Here is a 22513-nt window from a genome sequence, read left to right on the forward strand (position 1 = left end):
GTCTGCAATTGCGGACAAGAATAGGACATGTTCTATTTTTTTCGGGATCGGAAGTGCGGAACAGAATTGCAGACGTGTGAATGGAGCCTTAAAGTCACATTAAAGGGAACCCATTAGGCCTCTTTCACACGAGCGTTATGGAGTCTCTCAGGGTCTGTTCTGGAAAAAACTGATGGTTTCGCATGCAAGTCCAGTCAAAAAAGCCTTGAGTGCCATAAAACTCTTGTAATATCCAATATAAAACCTCAATCAAACCTTCTGGTTGTTGATGTGAAGGAGTTGTGTGCACAGAGCCTTTTCGGCTTCCACATAACAAAATGTATATATTAGATACTGTATATGGTATCAAGCTCTCCCCTGGAAGCACTAAATTCTGGGTTTATAGAAGAAATGTTTGTCCATAGAAGGGAATCTCGCTCAGAATTAACTGGCCACCATACAGGTCCGTTTTGTGTAAGGTATGCAGTTGGAGCCGCTTGCAAGTAAAACTCAGTAGTTTCCGATTGTGCCTGAGACAGTATAACATATGACAGAGGCATTTTCCAATGTTAAATGAATTGTTTGCATGCAGTTTTCATATGCATATGGTAAAGCCCTGGATCCCCACCCCGCTCATAGCTAAAGCCATTCACAGTAACAGAGCTCTCTTGCATATCTATTGATAGGGTTTGTTTGCCTTGCTGCAGGGCGTAGAAGTCTCGTCTTTCGTTCTATCCGTGGTTTTGATTTTCCTCATGAAAATCCAGGATAGAAGTTCTCCAGTATTATATTAAATATTAACGTAACTTCTTAATTGATAATTGACACTTTTGACCCCTGTCTTCAGCAGGAGGAGTCAGAGTCCCATCAACTGTATACGGCCAAGTGCACTAGGTCCCATAAAGAGGAAAGGTAATAAGTTCTAAATATTTAAAAAGCCTTATTCTCTCCTTTTTTAATGTTATCTGGGTGATCTTTTATATCTACGATGTTGATGTGTGCATGACAGATGTTACTCCTGTGCTCCATGCTGTGGTGCATCAGTGTATCGAAGTCATGCTAGAGAAGTGCATAGGGAGTTGTCAGGGCTGCCAGTTGTCAAGTACAGACTGAGTGGTAGTATAATACTCCTACACTACTGTCATTTTCTGTCTGCATTATTGTATAGGATAATGTATATACTGTGGTGACATATTATGCAGTGACCTTATACCAAACATTTTATCAAGTGTTTTTTTTTTTTTTTTTTTTTTTTTTTTTTAATAGTGGAAATGGACATGGAGACCCAACCAAAGAGACTGTTTCAAGGAACAACTACCATGCTATCTCCAGACATGACGCACCTGTCGGATTACAGCTGGTAAGGTTAACTCTGCTGCAGAACGGACTGGTTTGTTGCTTTTCGATAAGCAAAGATTATAAAGGGTGTGAAGTAGAACTGGCTTAGTTGCCCGTAGCAACCAATCAGATTCCACCTTTCCTTTTCCAAAGGAGCTGTGAAAAATGAAAGGTGGAATCTGATTGGTTGCTATGGGCAACTAAGCCAGTTCTACTTTACAACAGTTTGATAAATCTCCCCCATGGTCATGTTAGAAAGCATTCTCTCTCCTACTTTGGAAGATATAGCCTTTACAAATGGGGTCGGAGCCTGATTTCTAAAGGCTCTATCTTCAGATGAAGAGGAGGTAATGCCCTGATTCTCATCTTGTTCAGATTGCCCAATGGAGCAGCCGGTCGGGCATGCGCTCCAGAATTCTGGAGATAGCCAAGTACATCTCTCAGCTATCCCATAGAAATGAATGCGACAGCTGAACCTGGCCGGCCACTCTGTTCATTTCAGTCCGGGGAGAGGGGAGGCTGGGGAGATAGGCCATCAATATGAAAATCACAGAAAACCCCTTAACGTGTTACTGAACTCAAAGCAACATATTAGAGGTTTTGATTAAAGGGCTCTGAGCGCTGAGGAGTCTGATTGCTAGAAAGAGGAGAGAGAAGCACTTGCATAGTGTAGTCTCTTTCCCTTCGCTACGGGACACGGAAACGAGACAGGCCCATAGACTTTGTCTGCCATTTGCAGCGAAGAGAGAGCACATACTATGTTAGCACATCTCTCTCCTCGTTCTAGTGTCTCTGCACTCCCACCAATCAAAACCTTTGGTATGACACTTCAGAGCTGTGTTACTTCATCCTCTACTGGTTTAAAGAAGACCTAACCACGTGAACACCCTGTAGTGTACATTAAAAAGGCAGATATATGATTGTCTGAAGTTGCAGGCCCAAAGCATGAGACTGCACTATTGAAACCTTCTGGTCTCCTTCAGGTGCAGCGCTGTCATTGAGATGTTGTATTTCCATCCATAACTGCACTGCTCCTGACAGAAAAAGTACAGCAGTTTAAATCAGGTCCAAATCCTAAGTCTGAACTGCAGAGAACAAGTTCTTCTATGAATGCTTCGAATACAAACGATGGCAATGTTCTATTGGACTGAGAAGGGCTTACCTTACAAGATGCTGTAATTGATGTAATAGCTCATTATAACTGATGGTGTATTATCAAGGAACAAGTTACAGTCAAATGCTGCTGGCAAGGGGAGAGGTTTATAAAAAAAAAAAACGTGTTCTAGTTTTCTGGTGGAAAAAGTTAAAAATTTTGGTGTATGCCAGTTTTGCATAAAAATGTGCAACTATTTTTTATTTATTATTATTATTAATAATTTTTTTTTTTTTTTTTCCAACGCCAGTCTTTTGTGGTCTGGGAGGGTCAGTAAATCACACCTGAAATCTAGGCCTGCTCATAGCTGGCATAGATTAGATTTTTCTGGCACACAGACTGCCAGAGATGCACCAAATTTGGGTTCTGTGGTTCTATCTAAGTTCTGTGCACCTTAGGCCTCTTTCACACAACCGTATGGCTTTTTCAGTGTTTTGCAGTCCGTTTTTCACTGATCCATTGTTCCGTTTTTTTGTTTCCGTTGTGTTTCTGGTCCATTTTTCCGTATGGCCTATACAGAATACAGTAATTACCTAGAAAAAATTGGGCTGGGTATAACATTTTCAATAGATGGTTCCACAAAAACGGAACGGACACGGAAGACATACGGATGCATTTCGGGACCCATTGACTTAAATGGAGCCACGGAATGTGATTTGCGGGCAACAATAGGACATGTTCTATCTTTCAACGGAATGCATACAGAGTACATTCTGCTTTTTTTGCGGAACCATTGAAATGAATGGTTCTGTATACTGAACGCAAAAATGGCCCATAAACAGAAAATAAAAAAACGGTTGTGTGAAAGAGGCCTTACTCTAAGTGACATTTTATAAAACACTGTCGATCTGCCCCAATATTTTAGTCTGTAATGTTTCTTTCTGCTTGCAGTCTTTCCTCGGACCTTGACAGCAGCAGCAGCATCGGCTCCTCGTCTGACTCTGCAGCTAAGGAAAGCTGTGTGACCGACTCCCCCGCCGCCTGTTCCAACTCCTGCTCGTCATTCATATCACTGGATGATCTGTCACCCAAGTGAGTGACACAAGGCCAGGCCACCGTGTCCCCGATCCCCATTATTTTAAGACTGTGCAGCACATCATTTACAACCCTGGTCTTCTCCACTGTGGATTACGTTTTTATTTTTATTATTAGGTATATAATTTACCTCCTGCCTGATGGACTGTTACAGGACTTGAAAAGTGGAGCAGGAGATTGTGTATTTTGTGTACAGAATAGTATGTACAGTATCCGTGTACATATTGCCTGTGTGTCCCAGGTATTTATGCGTGTAGTTTTCGCTTTTATTTATTCTTTTTAAACTGTGTATTGTCTGCAGTCATGGATTGAGATTGTAGTATTGTGGTCTCGGCTGGTCCACCAAATTCTCTATCGTCCAGGAAGGGAAGAGTAATAATGCAGCTTCATTTCTTGTAATGTACAGGGTGGGCCAGGACTGACCGGCCAGTATAATTCAGCCAAATAAGAAACGTCACCTTTTACTGTTAACCCGTGTTCACACCCCAGTGTCAAATGCTTTTCAATGCACTATGGCTTGCATTACCACTGGGTTTCACAGCCATTTATGAATCCAGTTCTGCTTTACCCTGGTTATATTTCTTCTTTGGTTCTCCTTCTCCTCCTGCTCCGTTCTTGTCACAGTATTTTGGGCAGTTTATTAAGATGCCTATATCTATTAGATGAGCAATGTCGGAACCCAAATGATTTCAGCAGGGCCAGCCGGCCATCTAATGTGTATTGTGTAGTGTCTTTGGAAAGAAGGATCCGGCTAGTTGTAATTAAACATGCCCGATCACTTGTTTTTCTAAGGCTACTTTCGCACTGGCGTTTTGTCTTTCTGTTTGTGAGATCCGTTCAGGGCTCTGACAAGCGGTCCAAAACGGATCAGTTTTGCCCTAATGCATTCTGAATGGAAAAGGATCGTCTCAGAATGCATCAGTTTGCCTCCGAACCGTCTCCATTCCGCTTTGGAGGCTGACACCAGAACACTGCTTGCAGCGTTTTGCTGTCCGCCTGACGAAGCGGAGCCAAACAGATCCGTCCTGACACACAATGTAAGTTAATGGGGACGGATCCATTTTTTATGACACAATCTGGCACAATAGAAAATGGATCCATCCTCCATTGACTTTCAATGGTGTTCAAGACGGATCCGTCTTGGCTATGTTAAAGATAATACAAACTGACCCGTTCTGAACAGATGCAGACGGTTGTATTATCTGAATGGATCCGTCCATGACCGATCCGCACAAAACGCGAGTGTGAAAGTAGCCTTAGCCCATAAGGTGTTTGTTAGTCTGTCCCCATTGAGAACACATGCCAAATGTAAATGTGTTGGGGGAGGGGTGGGAGCCACTCTTGGCTGAACAAATGTCATCACAACAGCACCTTTCAGCTTCCTATACATAAGCCAGTTGCCTGCAATAAGCCTATTCTGAATTTCCAAATTATTTTTGCCCTTTTTATTTTAATCGGTTATAATATTGTAATCCCCTGAAATAATAAATGAGGCCAGCTTCAATCACAGAACTGATACATACCCCCTTTTTAATGTACCCATTACCCAAATAAACTAACGGCGGCCATTTATATTATTTACAGGGTAAGCTGATTCAGGGTAAACTCAAGACAAGGCCTCATGCACACGAATGTATCCGCTTTGTGGTCCGCAAATCGCGGATCTGCAAAATACAGGTACTGTTCGTGTTGCATCTATATATTTATAAAATTTTTTGCAGACCTGTTGACTTCAATGGGTCCATTTTTCAGACATAGTCTATCTTTTTGTGGAACAGACATACAGATGCAGAAAGCCTATGGATGATCTGTGTCTTTTCCGCAAAAAGAATTCTTCCTACGCTTGACCTTAAAATGTAGACCATGGACTCGTTTAAACTCAATGGGCCCGCAAATAAGTGCGAATGCAACACGGACGGTGTCCATATTTTGCAGACCGCAAAATACATATGTTAGTCTACGTGAGGTCTGTCTAACAGAATTCTGTGTTCTCATTATCCAGTTTGGAGTCCTTCAGAGTCCCTAATTAATCTCTAGCTGTTGCTTTGCACAGAAGTGCTTGCTGTCTTCTGATGGGCAATTCTGCCTTTAATACTGCAGATAAAAAAAAAAAGGGGGTGAGGGTTAATCGAATCTTAGGGGGTAGTAACCCAAAAGATAAGAAAAGACTAGAGGCGCCAATGGAATAGGATTAGAACGTGAAAGATGGGGTGGAGGCAAAAAAATGATATTTTGGGGTAGGGAAGAGGTATTAACTTATGGAAGGCTGCTGATGGGGTGACAACGTGGAACTCGGTCTGCGTGTGATACTGAACGAAATAGAAATGGAATAGGATGGAGGTAATTACAGAGTGGGATCAGATATTCCTGTATCTAACCCTCAAAACGCGTTGGACAGAATATATAAATAAAGAAATTGATCCGAAGCCACCACGAATTGTGCTGACCTCTATCTACTATTCTACAGGCGATTCTGGCTAGGGGGGCATCGGGCTCCATAGGTGTCTTGAGCTTATCCTATGGACCACCCCCCAGTGAAGTGAGTCAGTAAGCTTTTATCTATTTACCATTTTATATTTATTAATCATTGATTATTTGTATCTCTTGATTGGGAACTAAAAGGTTGTTATATATAAAGTTTATATTCTAAAGGGTTTGGCGCTTTTCCCCTGGGGTCAAAAGAAAAACGGATTGGCAAAAACATAGAGGGTACTATATCTGATCCCACTGTGTAATTACCTCCGACCTATTCCATTTCTATTTAGTTTAATACAGTAGGTAAGGTGTGAACAGTTCTCTACTGCCATCAGTATGTGGTTACAGGTCCCAAATATAACCATGTTTCGCAAGTATTGCTGTTTCGTCAGCGATGTAGAAATTCACAGTTCCTTGATCAGAGTAGCCCAAGGTTGCCCTGATCTCCACGATCTGGCATGTATCGAAGATTTAATAAGCTGAGCCTGTTTGTTTTAAAATCAGTAGATAGGACCACAGAACCCAAAATGAAGTGCCATATGTAAAAAGACGCTGGTCACGTGTACATATTTATTATGCACAGAATGCATTGCAGCCAGTTTGATCTCATTTGATCAGCAACCTTCGGCACTCCAGCTGCTATGTAACTACAACTCCCAGCATGCACACCTACTTGGCTGTCCTTGTAACTCCCATAGAAGCGAAAGGAGGATTCTGGGAGTTGTAGTTTCAGAACAGCTGGAGTGCCGGAAGTTGCTGATCCCTGAATTAGACGGTGCGCTCAGACCGTTCAGCGCAGTCAGTAGTGGACGGCGGATTAGTGCCGTGATTTAATGCCACGTGTGGGGGAGGTCTGGTCAGTGTTCAGCAGCATGCGCACACAATGCACTTTCAGATGGGTATGGGAGTAATGCACAAAGCTTTGTATAGTGCACATACTAAGAAATCACCAGGAGAGCTAATCAATAAAAAAAGATAAAATCACTGTAAATGCTCATACTGTTGGCAGATATCCACGTATACAACGTGGATTGTGCTTGCCATTTGGATCAACCTGCTTTTTGTTTGTTTTTTTCTCTTCTTTTAAAAATGAAAATGTTTCACTAAATATTTAAGCCTGCAGAGTTTTTTTTATAAAAATAAAATAAAATAAAAATACAAAAAACTGACCACTCGTGACCTACTCCTTGTTGTTTGTTAGGTTAGTCCTCTATTTTGTATAGCTAAGATTTACAGATATTCCTATATTTGTCTTATTCTTGGAATAAATGTCTGTATGGTGTACAAGCAATCGTTATCTACTTCTTCCTTATTGGTGTCCTTTCCATACTACGCATTTTATAACAATAGGTGTTGTCGCTAGTACAAATTGGCTAAAAAATGGCTGCTTAAAGAGGACGTGTCACTACAAAATGCAATGCAATCTAACGGCACCATGTTATAGAACACCCATTTTTTTTTTTTCTCCCTAAAGTGGGTATGTCTTATAGAGTAGATACTAGTTAGTGTCTCCATTAAGGAGTGAATACCGTGCTTCTGGTCCTGGCTGTAATCACCGCTCACTGGTCTTCCCTGGGCACTGTGTTGCACTCTTCTGACTGTGTCAGGACGTAGTGCGTGCGCTATGACTTGATGCCGTGCAATGTCAGGTCACAGTGCAGCAAGGTGCCTGGAGAAAACCAGGGAGCGGTGAGCGCAGGAAGAGCCGCTGGATCTGCAGAGTGGTGGCTCGGACTGGCGAAGGAAAGCAAGTTAATTTATGTATTTTATGCCTGATAGGTTCTGATCTGTGGTCTAATGGGGGTCTGAGGTCTAATAATCAATCTGGGTCTGATCAGAGATCTAATGAGAAATGGAAGGGTCTGATTTGTGGTTTGATGGGGAATGGGTGTCTGAGGTATAATAATGATTGAGGCTCTGATTGGAGGTCTAATAATTAGGGATGAGTGAATCGACTTTGGATGAAACATCCGAAGTCGATTCGCTTAATACTAATTCTCTGAATACTGTAAGGAGCGAGCGCTCCGTACAGTATTAGAATGTATTGGCTCCCATGAGCCGAAGTTATTACTTTGCGGAGTCTCGTGAGACTTCGGGTAATAACTTCAGAAATTAATTTCTACTGTAAAAAACCAAGTTGGAACCAAACCAGAGTTCGGGAAATAGGGGTCTGACCTGAGGTCTGATGAGGATTGGGGGTCTTATGAAAAATATTTATTTTTTCTTATTTTCTTCCTCAAAATAATATAGTAGTTTTGTGGCAAAAATATTCAGTAAAACCTGTAATTTATAAATTTATATCTTAGCTATTCACAGGAGGTGGAGAGGTGCAATCGGTGACTGACGGCTATCTCTGTGTATACCTATATACACAATACTATCAATCGCTGATAACACCTCCCTCCTGTACCAATAGCTGTTCACAGGAGGTGGAAAAAGCAAAGATATTAATGTATGAAATAAAGGTTTTACTGAATCTTTTCCCATAAATATATATATATTAATCTGCTCAGCTTCTTCTGCTCTATAACACGCTGTTTTCAGATTGTATTGTATTTTGTAGTGAGAGGTCCTCTTTAACTCTTGCAGTTTTGCTAGGCTAGGAATACACGCTAGGTACCTAGCACTAAGGCAGAGTTCATGCGCTGCAGTTTTAATTCAGTTTTGACATGCAATAGTTAATGTGATGGCAATAGAGCAGGGATCAGCAACCTCCGGCACTCCAGCTGTTCAGAAACTACAACTCCCAGAATGCTTCATTCACTTCTAAGGGAGTTAGAAGCGCAGCCGAGTGTTTGCATGCTGGGAGTTGTAGTTCCACAGCTGGAGTGCCGAAGGTTGCTGATCCCTGGAATAGAGCATGGAGTTTGATCCTCTAGTTGCCTTAGGTACGTTCTCTAGTAAGTACATTACCCTTAAAGCCAAGTGCAACACAATTTTTGAATGTGATATTGTCATGGACCTTTTACACTTGCCATCGATCGCCCTCACACAGAGGAGATGATTGTTGCATGTAAATGCAGCTGCTGCTTCCTCTGACGAGCAATTCATTCCTGATAATTCCCTGCCGAGGTGACCTGTGTGGATGGTGGGTTTTCAGTTTGCATTGAATTTGTCATTTGCATCTATAAAGCAACCAGAGCTTTTGTTCTTGAGTTGTAAGTATTGTTTTAGGTTTGTCCGTAAAGAACCATTGAGATGTTAAGGCGGCCATACACATTCAATAGATGCTGGCCGAACAGCTCTCTCCTGACTCATACATATTTGCTTCAGCCGAGAGAAGAAAGCCGCTGCTGGAGGCATATCTCCTGGGAGGACAAAAACATTCAGCTCAAAATTCAGTTTGCTTGATCCTCCTCTCCCCCAACATTACCATCAGTAGAGAGCTCCCCATATACATTAGTATGCATTCACACAACAGTATTTTTTTTGTCCGCATTCGATTGGCATTTTTTGTGGATCGGATGCAGACCCTTTCTTTTCAATGGGTTTGCAAAGAAAATGCGGACAGAATACAGTATGCTGTCTGCATCCGTATATGCGTTCCTATTGAGTATTTTCTCTTGTCCTTTTTTGCAGACAAGGCTAGGTATTATTAAAATAGATCCGTAAAAAAAATCGGAATTCACATTATTCAGTCAACAGTATTTCTTGCGGGACGGTGTTTTGCAGACCCCAAAATACATATGGTCGTGTGAATGCACCCTTATACGGTTGGTCAAACCTGACGTTCTCCGTGGGTTTGGACGACAATATGCTAATGTTTATGGGTGCCTTTTAGACTCATGTGTAGACTTTAACCCCTTCCTGACCAGTAGGGTATTTAAAGATGGCGCCTGGTGCCTGCTGTTTCACACAGAAGACACATTGGTCTAATGTCTGCAATAATGCCAAACGCAGATATTTAAACCCTCGGATGCCATGGTCAAATGTGACCATGAAAGGTAAAAAACCAGAAGCGCACAGTTCCCGGGCAGGAACGCCTTTCTCTCACTGAGTTCGGGGAAGACTGTTCATAGTAGTACTAGGCCATAGTCTGCATAAGAGTTGTAGACCTATTCCTGGCATATGCCAATGCTGGCCTGCAGGTGGCAGCACTGCATTGGAATACCGTATATAGATTTTTGTATAATGTTAAAGATAAAATTCCATTACTGACTAGAAATGGCAATCTAATGATTGCATGTTGGGGGCCTAAAAAGAAGTTAAAGTGAAAAAAAAAATTCACCTTCCTTTCCACAAAACTAAAAAAAAAAAAAAATTACATCATAGGAATTGCCGCATCTGAAAATGTCTGTTCTGTTAAAATCTAAAATAAATATATATATATATATATATTACACTCGCCTAAAGAATTATTAGGAACACCATACTAATACGGTGTTGGACCCCCTTTTGCCTTCAGAACTGCCTTAATTCTACGTGGCATTGATTCAACAAGGTGCTGATAGCATTCTTTAGAAATGTTGGCCCATATTGATAGGATAGCATCTTGCAGTTGATGGAGATTTGAGGGATGCACATCCAGGGCACGAAGCTCCCGTTCCACCACATCCCAAAGATGCTCTATTGGGTTGAGATCTGGTGACTGTGGGGGCCATTTTAGTACAGTGAACTCATTGTCATGTTCAAGAAACCAATTTGAAATGATTCGAGCTTTGTGACATGGTGCATTATCCTGCTGGAAGTAGCCATCAGAGGATGGATACATGTTCTCATTCTGTTTACGCCAAATTCGGACTCTACCATTTCAATGTCTCAACAGAAACCGAGACTCATCAGACCAGGCAACATTTTTCCAGTCTTCAACAGTCCAATTTTGGTGAGCTCGTGCAAATTGTAGCCTCTTTTTCCTATTTGTAGTGGAGATGAGTGGTACCCGGTGGGGTCTTCTGCTGTTGTAGCCCATCCACCTCAAGGTTGTGCGTGTTGTGGCTTCACAAATGCTTTGCTGCATACCTCGGTTGTAACGAGTGGTTATTTCAGTCAACGTTGCTCTTCTATCAGCTTGAATCAGTCGGCCCATTCTCCTCTGACCTCTAGCATCCACAAGGCATTTTTGCCCACAGGACTGCCGCATTCTGGATGTTTTTCCCTTTTCACACCATTCTTTGTAAACCCTAGAAATGGTTGTGCGTGAAAATCCCAGTAACTGAGCAGATTGTGAAATACTCAGACCGGCCCGTCTGGCACCAACAACCATGCCACGCTGAAAATTGCTTAAATTGCCTTTCTTTCCCATTCTGACATTCAGTTTGGAGTTCAGGAGATTGTCTTGACCAGGACCACCCCCCTAAATGCATTGAAGCAACTGCCATGTGATTGGTTGACTAGATAATTGCATTAATGAGAAATAGAACAAGTGTTCCTAATAATTCTTTAGGTGAGTGTATGTGTGTGTGTATATATATCTATATCGCCGATTTGCCTTTCTTTTTTTTTTTCTATCGTTTAACCTTCCCAAAAAAATTTGAATAAAAAGTGATCAAAAAGTCGTACACAACCCAAAATGGTAACAATTAAAACTACAGATGGTCCTGCAAAAAAATGAGCCCTCAAACAGCTCCATAGTTATTGGTTTAGAATAGAACTGAGCCAAACTGATCCTGACACACAATGTAAGTCAATGGGAACGGATCCGTTTTCTCTGGCACAATAGAAAACGGATCCGTCCTCCATTGACTTTGAATAGTGTTCAAGACTGATCCGTCTTAACTATGTTAAAGATACGGTAATACAAACGGATACGTTGTGAGCCGATGCAGACAGTTGTATTATCTGAACAGATCCGTCCATGAGGGATCCGCACAAAATGCGAGTGTGAAAGTAGCCTAAAGTGTATCCCACAAAAAAAAAAAACAAGGCCTTATACATCTATGTGAGCAGAAAAATAATAATAAATAAAAAAAAAGTTTTGGCTCAGGAAAGGCCAGAGAGTGGAAAATCGCCTGGATTGAAGTGGTTAAAGATGGTGGCGGGTGCCTGCTGTTTCACACAGCAGATACCCGGGGTTAATGTCTGCCATCTCTGATGATGCTGATCATAGACGTTTAACCCCCTCAGATGCCTCAGCATCGGAGCGCTGCACTCTTGGAAGAAAAAAGAGAGGACTCCCCTGCATAACGGAAACGGGACGGATCCGTTTTGCAGCCAATAGACTTCTATTATAACGGAATGCCTCTAAAGGCATTCGGTTATGCATTCAGTCATAGAATTGCGTTATGGTCCGTGGTAAAGGAATCCATAACGCAATTCTGCTTTTACCACCAAAAGAAGCGCAAACAAATTTCATAACTGGAAATTCGCTCATCTCTAGTCATGATTGCTTTGTGACATAATGGTCTTATGACCTAAAAATACATTATGCCATAGTTAATGCATTGTGATGTCATAACGGTGTATTTGAGAGGTCAAAAGTAATACATTACAATCTCTTAATTGTGTCTTATGTCATAACTAGTACATGATGATGTCATAATGCATTATGATCATAATAAAGCCATTGGTATGCCATAATAAAGGCATTATGATATCATAATCAGGTCTTGTGATGTTCTAACTCATGCATGATGTCACAATGCTGCCTTTTGTGGTCACAGTGACTGTATTAGGATGTCATGAATACTTTGATTCCATAAGTAATGCATTATCATGTCATAGTGGTACCTTATGATGTCATGATTGGAGAGGACCGGTCCTGTCTCCTGTCAGATGTCTTTTTTTCAACCGTATTAACTATGTAAAAAGATAAGTCCATCAAGTTATTTTTAGTGAATAAATCTATTTCTGTTAATAGAACTATTCTGAATAATCTTCTTGTTACAACTGTTTTGTCCTGTTCCTCTGTTATTCCTCCTCGACATTTATGAATAAATGTCAACTGTTACCATGTGGAAGGGGGGGGGAGGGGGTTGTCTGTGACTGATTTGAAGAGAGTCCACTTTAATATATGTACACAGTATATCTACAGCTGACACTGTGCTCTAAGATGCTCCACAGTAAGGGTCCATTCACACGTCCATATGTGTTTTGCGGATCCGCAGAACACGGACACCAGCAATGTGCGTTCTGCATTTTGCGGACTGCACATCTTTGGCACTCTCATAGAAAATGCCTTTTCTTGTCCGCAATTGCGTACAAGAATAGGACATGTTCTATTTTTTTTTGCGGAACGGAAGTGCGGATATGCGGATGAGGACAGCACATTCTGGCCCCATTGAAAATAAATGGGTCCGCACTTGTTCCGCAAAATTGCGGAACTGATGTGGACCCATTTTGCGGACGTGTGAATGGACCCTTAGGCGACAGGCCCTCTTTGATTACGATTTTTTTTCAATTAAAGGAAATTGTGTAAATAATGCAGTACCCCACCGCGGGGAACTATGGTCAGGATCGCAGCGTGACTCGCATGTTTGCTGCAACCCTGACACGTGAGTCGCAAAAAATCCAACACTTGCTACTGTTGGGTAGCAGTGTCCTGAAGAAGATTTCACATCGGGTTTTTTAGCGCAGAAAAAAAAAACCTGTGTGAACATACGCTTTTCATTGCAAAGGGTGAAATCTGCACTGAAAATCTGCACCACAGGTCAATTTTGCCACCGTGTACATGAAATTGTGAAAGTCTTATCTACTGAAGTGAACATACCCATTCACCGCTACTGTGATGCCCTGGTGATCCTGGCTGCGACCAGTGTAGCTGTACCCTATTGGGTCAGCTCTGACCGCTAACCATCTTTTTGAGGGGCCACACAGGACACAGGACAGAGCTCTCCAAATGGGAAATACCTCCTGGGTGTAATTACACCGCCAGATTGACCTTACATATTTTCTCAGCTGGTACAAATTTCTAAGTATATTTACATGGGTCAATTATTTTAGGTAATTAAATAAAAATTGCTCAGTGTTGGTGCAGTTACAAAAATAATGCTTGTGAAAATATACTATTAGCCTAAGGGCTCATGCACACAGCACTGTCTGACTCCATGCCTACAGATATATTTTCATCTAAAAGCAATGCTTCTAGAGGGGAATGCCTTCTACAAATTGTCATATTCGACACCCAGGACCCCGCCGATCAGCAGGTTGAGAAGGCACCGGCGCTCCTGCGTTCTCAGTTCACCAAGCACAGTGCCGTACATTGTATAGTGGCTGTGCTTAGTATTGCAGCTCATCCCCATTCACTTCTATGGGGCTGAGCTGTGCCTAGGCCACGTGACCGATGAACTTGTCATCACTGGCTTAGGCCTCATGCACACGACCGTTGTGTGCATCCGCGCCGGCATTTTTCACAGTTTAGCGGAGGTCCCATTCATTTCTATGTAGCTGAGAAAAAAAACTGATAGCCCTCTGTTTTTTCTCTGTGTCCGTCAAAAAAATATAACCTGTCCTATTCAACGAAGGATGGACCCATTCAAGTCAATGGGTCCGTCAAAAAAAAAAAAAACAACTGATGCACAACTGGTATGTCATCCGCGTCCATTTTTTTTCTACAAGACCTTGGTGCAATAAAATTACACTTTTCATTAACCTTCCTTCTTTTTTTTTTTTTTACCCTGTCAGACAAAAAAAAAGGAAGACACAAGGAAACACAACTGAAGCAAAATCGGACACGGACCACTGAAGCCAAATCACTGACAGTGAAAAAACACTGTCGTGTGCATGAGGCCTTAGGAGAAGCCGAGAGAAGGCTGTAGTGCTCACAGGAGTGCCGATGACTTCTCAAATAGCTGATCGGCAAGGCCTTCAGGTGTCGGACCCCCACCATCAGATACTGATGACCTATCCACAGGATGTCATCAGTAGTTAAGTCTTGGAAAACCTCTTTAAAAGGGCTCATGTCCATGAGCGTAAAAGCCCTGCTGTTTGCGGTCCGCAATATGGGGATGGAGCCCTTACATTCATAGGCATGAGCCCAAAGGGTGACATCTGAGTCAAATCCACAAGTAACTGTTCATATACCCTTCTAACCATCAAATCCCTAAGGGTAGGACCACACAGTGCAGTTATAATGCGGCCTATGGGCCGCAGTCGTTTCTAATGAAGGCCGCACTGTTTAGGGTCCAGCAACATGGTGACGTGACATGGAGTCGCAATGAGACATGCCACATGTAGCAACTGTGACGCGACAGAAAAATTTGATTTTTTTTTTTTTTTTTTTTTTTTTTGCGAGTGTCGCATCGCAGCATGTCCCATAGGGACACCATTGAAATCCATTACATGAAATGTCTCCATGCCGCCGGATCCTTCATTGGTCTGCATTGTTAATGGCTGTGTGGCTATTAACGATACAGACCCACTGAAGAGTGCGCTGCTTTTGGCTACACTGTACTGGAGCGCAGCCCAGTCGCGTGGTCCTACCCCAACCCTCATGGTTTTATTTCGTACACTTCTCTGTGGCGTAGCTATAGGGGCCGCCCAGGAGAGATGAAATCCCATCCTGACAGACGTAAACAATGAAAGCGCTGGCTTCAGCGGTAGGTCCACATAGAGTGTGTGATGATGATTTGTATACAATACCGGGTCCGTAACACAAAGTTCACAAGTCAACCAATAGGGTGAGAGGGCGGCCGAAGGCAGATCTTGTGTGCGTGCCGTCCTGTTGGCAGACAGTGCTGTGTACGGGGCCGGACGCGGATGGTGAAGCTGCAGGCAGTGAGGTGAGGTCCGGAGCAGAGAGCTCAGCCTCTACAAGTTATAAGACTGAGGGATGCTCACGGGTAGGAAAGAGGACTGGGAGATAGCAGCGGCCAGCTTACTGGTCTCCAGCACAGCCCTCTTGTCCCGAGTCCTGACTGATGTGCCAATGAAGGGCGGGCCACTCCTGCTACAGGCTGGCAGGGCCAGGGGCCCGGGACCTAGTTGCTGCTAGTCTGTGTACAAAGTGGCCAGTTTCTACTGGTTCCCCAGATTGTGCTGGCCTGGGATGGGGCTGGGTCCTAGTTACTGTGTGAGTGACACTGCTGTAATGTGGCTGTACAGCATGCCACCTCAGTTTGGGGGGTACACTGCCACTACCTTGCCTTGTGATGTATCCCTGTTTTAGAATTTACTTAAAGTGTCAACTACATTCACATTGCTGTGGTGCCACTGGGCTTTTGGATCCATGCCTCTGCCCCTTAAAATATAGGACATGTCCTGTCTTTGGCCACATCTTGTGGAACGCGGACCCATAGAAGTCAATGGGTCCGCGTCCGCACCATGATGTTTGTTCACACAGTTAGTGCTTTGCAGATCTCCGGTTTGCAATGCAAAGCACAGGTATGGCAGCGCCATAGCCATGTGAACATAGCAGCCTAACTTTAAGTCAATTATCCCTTTAAAGGGGTTGTCTCATACACAATGGGGGCATATCGCTAGGAAATGCTCCCATTGTCTTACAGGTGCGGGTCCCACCACTGGGACCTGCACCTATATCGAGAACGGAGCCCTGCAAGGTGGTGGCTGGAGGATTCCGGTCCGGCCACCACCAAGCTTCCCATAGAAGTGAATGGGAGTGTACCGCTCATTACCGGCCACTGCTCCCATTCACTTCTATGGGCTCGACGGAAATAGACGAGCCAGCGCTCGGCTATTTTCGCCAGCCCCATAGAAAATGAATAGAGGGTGGCTGCACGTGCACAGTGTGCCCTCCTTCACTTTTGGGTCTCTGTTCTCTATATAGGTGCAGGTCCCAGCAGTGGGACCCGCACCTATAAGACAATGGGGGCCTTAGCATAGCAATATGCCCCAATTGTCTATGATGAGACAACCCCTTTAACCCATATGCTTTTCGATGGCATCCTTATTATAATGCACTTATGTCTTATTGGATTAAAATTAATTTTCTCAGTGAGATTTTAGTTCGGCCATTCGGCATGGTGGGCGTGCAGGGGTCCGGTGGTGTTAGGAAACAGTATTGAGGGTAGGGGGGCCCAAACTGAACTCTTGCACCAGGGCCCTTGAACCTATAGCTGCGCCCCTGTCTGCTCTCATACCACTGACTAAACACATTATCCATTTAAAAGGATGGATAAACTGCGTGGGAGTTGTAAATGGCCGCCATATTCCCTGTCAGTAACCCAGCTTTACCAGAAACTTTTGCTAAGCTCAGAAAATAAGTAAATGTGAAATGTGACATCCTGACATTGAGCATTTATTTTAAGATAAATGGCGTGTCATATTTGACTTCAGACTGATAGGACTGTGGTTGAGGCGGGAGAGATACCGCAGGGTATGAGGTGGGTAGCTGTAGAGATAACGCAGGGTATGAGGTGGGTAGCTGTAGAGATAACGCAGGATATGAGGAGGGTAGCTGTAGAGATAACGCAGGGTATGAGGAGGGTAGCTGTAGAGAACGCAGGGTAAGAGGTGGGTAGCTGTAAAGATAACGCAGGGTATGAGGTGGGTAGCTGTAGAGATAACGCAGGGTATGAGGAGGGTAGCTGTAGAGATAACGCAGGGTATGAGGAGGGTAGCTGTAGAGATAACGCAGGGTATGAGGTGGGTAGCTGTAGAGATAACGCAGGGTATGAGGTGGGTAGCTGTAGAGATAACGCAGGGTATGAGGTGGATACTGTAGAGATAACGCAGGGTATGAGGTGGGTAGCTGTAGAGATAACGCAGGGTATGAGGAGGGTAGCTGTAGAGATAACGCAGGGTATGAGGTGGGAGGCTGTAGAGATAACGCAGGGTATGAGGAGGGTGGCTGTAGAGATAACGCAGGGTATGAGGTGGGTGGCTGTAGAGATAACGCAGGGTATGAGGAGGGTAGCTGTAGAGATAACGCAGGGTATGAGGTGGGAGGCTGTAGAGATAACGCAGGGTATGAGGAGGGTAGCTGTAGAGATAACGCAGGGTATGAGGTGGGTGGCTGTAGAGATAACGCAGGGTATTAGGTGGGTAGCTGTAGAGATAACGCAGGGTATGAGGTGGGAGGCTGTAGAGATAACGCAGGGTATGAGGAGGGTGGCTGTAGAGATAACGCAGGGTATGAGGAGGGTAGCTGTAGAGATAACGCAGGGTATGAGGTGGGTAGCTGTAGAGATAACGCAGGGTATGAGGAGGGTGGCTGTAGAGATAATGCAGGGTATGAGGTGGGTAGCTGTAGAGATAACGCAGGGTATGAGGAGGGTAGCTGTAGAGATAACGCAGGGTATGAGGTGGGAGGCTGTAGAGATAACGCAGGGTATGAGGAGGGTAGCTGTAGAGATAACGCAGGGTATGAGGAGGGTAGCTGTAGAGATAACGCAGGGTATGAGGTGGGTAGCTGTAGAGATAACGCAGGGTATGAGGAGGGTAGCTGTAGAGATAACGCAGGGTATGAGGTGGGTAGCTGTAGAGATAACGCAGGGTATGAGGAGGGTAGCTGTAGAGATAACGCAGGGTATGAGGAGGGTAGCTGTAGAGATAACACAGGGTATGAGGAGGGTAGCTGTAGAGATAACGCAGGGTATGAGTGGATAGCTGTAGAGATAACGCAGGGTATGAGGTGGGTAGCTGTAGAGATAACGCAGGGTATGAGTGGGTAGCTGTAGAGATAACGCAGGGTATGAGGAGGGTAGCTGTAGAGATAACGCAGGGTATGAGTGGGTAGCTGTAGAGATAACGCAGGGTATGAGTGGGTAGCTGTAGAGATAACGCAGGGTATATATGAGGTGGGTGGCTGTAGAGATAACGCAGGGTATGAGGTGGGAGGCGCATTATACAGGGCGCTCTCCTCACAGTCTCCGCCAGTGTACAGGCAGGACTGCGCATGCGCGGGACACTGCTGCTTCTTCTCGCAGGGGCTCTGCTGATTGTCCCGGGCCTGAGCTCTCCGGGACCTCGGCCTCACACACGGCAGGAGCTGGGGGTGGGGGGAGCAGGGAAGCGGCCGACCACTTGTCTCCTTCACTACCAGCATGGAGCACCGAGCTCCCACCGGCGGCCTCCCCGCTTTCATTCAGGCCTAAAGCGGGAATGAGCCATTGAGGGAGCGAGGGATCCGCACATCCACCCCCGGGAGATCTGGGGGAGCAGCGCTGACATCATGGCCCAGGAGAAGATGGAGCTGGACGTGGTGGAGATCCCTGGGGATGGAAGCCTGAGGAGATCCAACAGCGCCCCCCATATTAACGGGCTCAGGTGAGGGCAGCAGGGGTGCGGGGTGGACGTGGTCGGGGGGCTGCAGGACACCGGCAGGGGGCGCAGTGCAGGGTGTTGAGGGGGGTTGTATTGGGGACTCCTACATTACAAGTGCTATGGCAGCCATGGCACATACTGTAGGCAGTGCACTGCAACCTTCGGCTCTCCAGCTGTTGAATAACTACAACTCCCAGCATCCACTATTAGAATGTAGCACATACTGTAGGCAGTGCACTGCAACTCTGGCTCTCCAGCTGTTGCAAAACTACAACTCCCAGCATGCCCTGACATTCTGTGGCATGGTGGGTGTTATAGTTTTGCAGCAGATGGAGAGCCACAGGTTGGAGTACACTGCTTACAGTATGTGCTTCATTCTAATAGTGGATGGTGGGGGTTGTAGTTTTGCTGGGGGGGGGGGGGGGGGGGGGGGGGCATGAAATGGAGACCACTGCTGTAAGGAATACCTGAACCTATCATCAATATTGGATCATTTATATGCCCTTAAGTGTATTTTTTTCAATCCTCCTACAAACTGGTGCCCGCTAGAGGCCTGAATCAGGACGGGTGCAACTTTGTAAAATGCGCCCCTTCCTGCTGTTGGCATTTCTGCCCATCGCAGAGCATTGGCGGGAAGAGCCCTGTGACAAAGCTATGTGGTTGGTGCAAGAATCAGGGGGAATATTAGAGGGTCGTCCTATATTATCATTGGCACTAAACCTTATGAAATCTGACAATATCCATCACGTGTGTGTGTATATATTATACCCGTTGTGGCATCAGAGATACTTTCTAATCAGTAGCCACATTGAAGGGCAGTGCAGTCGGCGTGTCTCCGGCCTGATAACAGAGGGTAGTACACTGCACAGAACATGTATAACGCACACACATGATATACCGTGCACTGATAAGACCTGTGTTTTCCCTCAGTGATCACTCTCAGGTGTTTCAGCCGTACGGATCCAGAGCGCGCAGGAACAGCACTACTGTAGTCAATCGCCAGAGTCTGGTAAGCTAACCCTATTGCAGAGTACTCACCTGGCCGAAAATCGTGGATCTGAAAAATATGGATGCCTTCTGTGTGCATCCCCCAATTTTCGTGGACCCACTTTAAAAAAAAAAAAAAAAATTATAAATTCTTGTCCGCAAAATAGACAAGAATAGGACGGGTTCTATCATTTGTGGCCACAAGATGCAGACTGATATGCCCCCACTGTATGAGAGCAGAGTGGTGGCTGGAGGACCTGGCATTCGGCTGCCTGATTGATTGTGCCGCCATTTGAAGCCGGTGCCATAAATATAGTATGGTGCAGGCTTTTGAGCCCTGGACTGCCCACTGTAAGGGCCCATTCACACAACCGTATATTTGAGTCCACATCCGTTTCGCAATTTTGCGGAACGGATAGGGGTCCATTAATTTTAATGGGGCTGCAAAAGATGTGGACAGCACAGTACTTCCCTTCCGTGTCCCCGCAAAAAAAAGAACTTGTCCTCTTCTTGCCCACCTTTTGTGGAACGCACACAGGCGGTATCCTTATTTTGCCATATTTTTGTCATCTGAATGAGCCCTAACATTATTTCGAGCAGTTCTTAAAGGGGATATCTGAGATTTGTATATTGGTGACCTATCCTCAGATTAGCAGTGGGTCTGACTCCCGACAACCCCACCGATCAGATGGTTGAAGAGGCTCTACTGAGCGTCACATTCATTGGTCACAAGGACTTCCACTGGATAGCGCTGTGGGTGGCAAGCTGCAAGAAGGCCACAGTACTCTGGTAATCAACCAGCTGTTCGGCAGGGGTGCCTGGAGTCAAACCCCCCCCCCCCCCCCTTCAATCTACTATTCGTGACCTATCATGAGACCGTTACTGTAGCACTGCTCCCATTCACTTCAGTGGAAGCAGCGCTGCACTAACCTGTGCATCTGGTGCCTATTTCCGCCGCTGGAGCTACATCTGGAAAGCTGATCTGCAAGGCATAGTACCTCTGCCGATCCAAGTTTGCACACACACATATTTTCATTCTGTTTCTGTTCCGTTCTTTTGTGGAACTTATACAGAACCATTCATTTCAATGGGTCCGCAAAAAAAACGGAAGGTACTCCGTGTACATTCAGTTTCTGTATTTCCGTTCCACAAAAAAAATGTAACATGTCCTATTATTGTCCGCATTACAGACAAGGATAGGACTGTTCTATGAAGGGCCAGCTGTTACAGTCCGCAAAATACGGAATGCACACGGATGTCATCCGTATTTTTTGCGGACTGCAAAATACATACGGTCGTGTGCAAGAGGCTTTATTAAGAGGCACAGGCATTTATAGTGTCAGTGCGCCAGAAACTGAAACTTAATCCATCTAGGAGCTGTATATATTCCAGTTATAATTTATGCCAGAAAACTGGCTGAAATTGTCATAAATGTGTTGGCCTGCCCCCTTCCACTAAGCTCGGAGTGTTTTGGACACTTTTTTTGCACCTTTCGCGACAGTTTAGTGAAAGAGGTATAACTGTGAGGAGTCTAAAAATGATTTATTAACCTAGTGCAATTTTGCGGAATTGGTGCGGACCCGTCCATATGAATGGGGCAATCTTGCGGACAAGAATATGGGAATGCACAAGGCTGGTGCTGGTGTTTTGCAGATCTGCAATTTGCGGACCGCAAAACATGGCACGGTTGTGTGAATGCACCCTAATGGTGTATAGTAGCCAACCCAGAAGGTTCCAGTTTTATCGTACGGCATGCTCCACTATAGATTCTGCCTGTCTGGCCTAGTTTTAGAAAAGTAATAATAAATCTCCCCCAATTCTGGATTTACTACAGATTTCTTCCAGTGCAATAGGAGAATCCAGCTGTATAACCCACATGTAACAATATGTGCTTGGACTAGAACAGTGGTGACTGACGGCAGGAGCAGCAACACAGTGGCCCAGATTTACTAATGTGCCTGCGCCAAAAAGTGGCGCACATTGACACAAATAGGGTTTCTACACTTTATTCCTGACTTTCTGCAAGGGAAGGGTTGAGGCCTAAGATGTGCCATTTTGCAACCTAAGGCGACATGCACACAAACATGTGCTGGCCGGGCCCGTGCATGGGCACTAACTGTAGGGCCGCCGCATGCAGAAGCAGACCCGTTCACTATTTTTTTGCAGTGCAGAGGCACAGAGAGAACCCCACTGAAGCACTCCGTAGTGCTTCCATGGGGATCTGAGCCTCCGTTCCGCACTGACCTTCCGGATTGCGGACCCATTCAAGTGAATAGGTCCGCATCCGCGATGCGGGGTTTACACGACCGGTGCCCGTGTATTGTGAACCTGCTGTTTGTGGGCCTCAAAACGGGCACGGGTAACGGCCATGTGCATGAGCCCGAATTCTGGCAAAAAATATATATTTTTGCAGTGTAAGGGCTCTTTCACACTTGCGTTCTTGTGTTC

General features: G+C 44.8%; 1 protein-coding gene and 1 non-coding gene across 8 annotated transcripts in view; both read left to right on the top strand.

The window, feature by feature from the left end:
• The window catches only part of PABIR2 (PABIR family member 2), a 59340-nt gene that overhangs the window by 8329 nt on the left and 28498 nt on the right, over positions 1–22513 (top strand). For 2 of the 7 annotated variants that reach the window (XM_040406213.1, XM_040406211.1), the window contains exons 8-11: positions 827–891; positions 1246–1339; positions 3362–3502; positions 3623–3746. In XM_040406213.1, coding sequence (XP_040262147.1) covers positions 827–891; positions 1246–1339; positions 3362–3502; positions 3623–3746 — 424 coding nt within the window. Of the gene's footprint in view, positions 1–826; positions 892–1245; positions 1340–3361; positions 3503–3622; positions 3747–18585; positions 19082–20008; positions 20088–22513 lie in introns of those variants that run through there. The other 5 variants (XM_040406212.1, XM_040406217.1, XM_040406215.1 and 2 more) reach the window with 5 other exon arrangements.
• LOC120978301 lies at positions 978–1117 on the top strand. Its single transcript, XR_005774060.1, has one exon. It is a non-coding gene; the product is annotated as a small nucleolar RNA U109 (small nucleolar RNA).

Source organism: Bufo bufo, chromosome 8 (assembly GCF_905171765.1).
Source record: "Bufo bufo chromosome 8, aBufBuf1.1, whole genome shotgun sequence".
Classification (NCBI taxonomy): domain Eukaryota; kingdom Metazoa; phylum Chordata; class Amphibia; order Anura; family Bufonidae; genus Bufo; species Bufo bufo.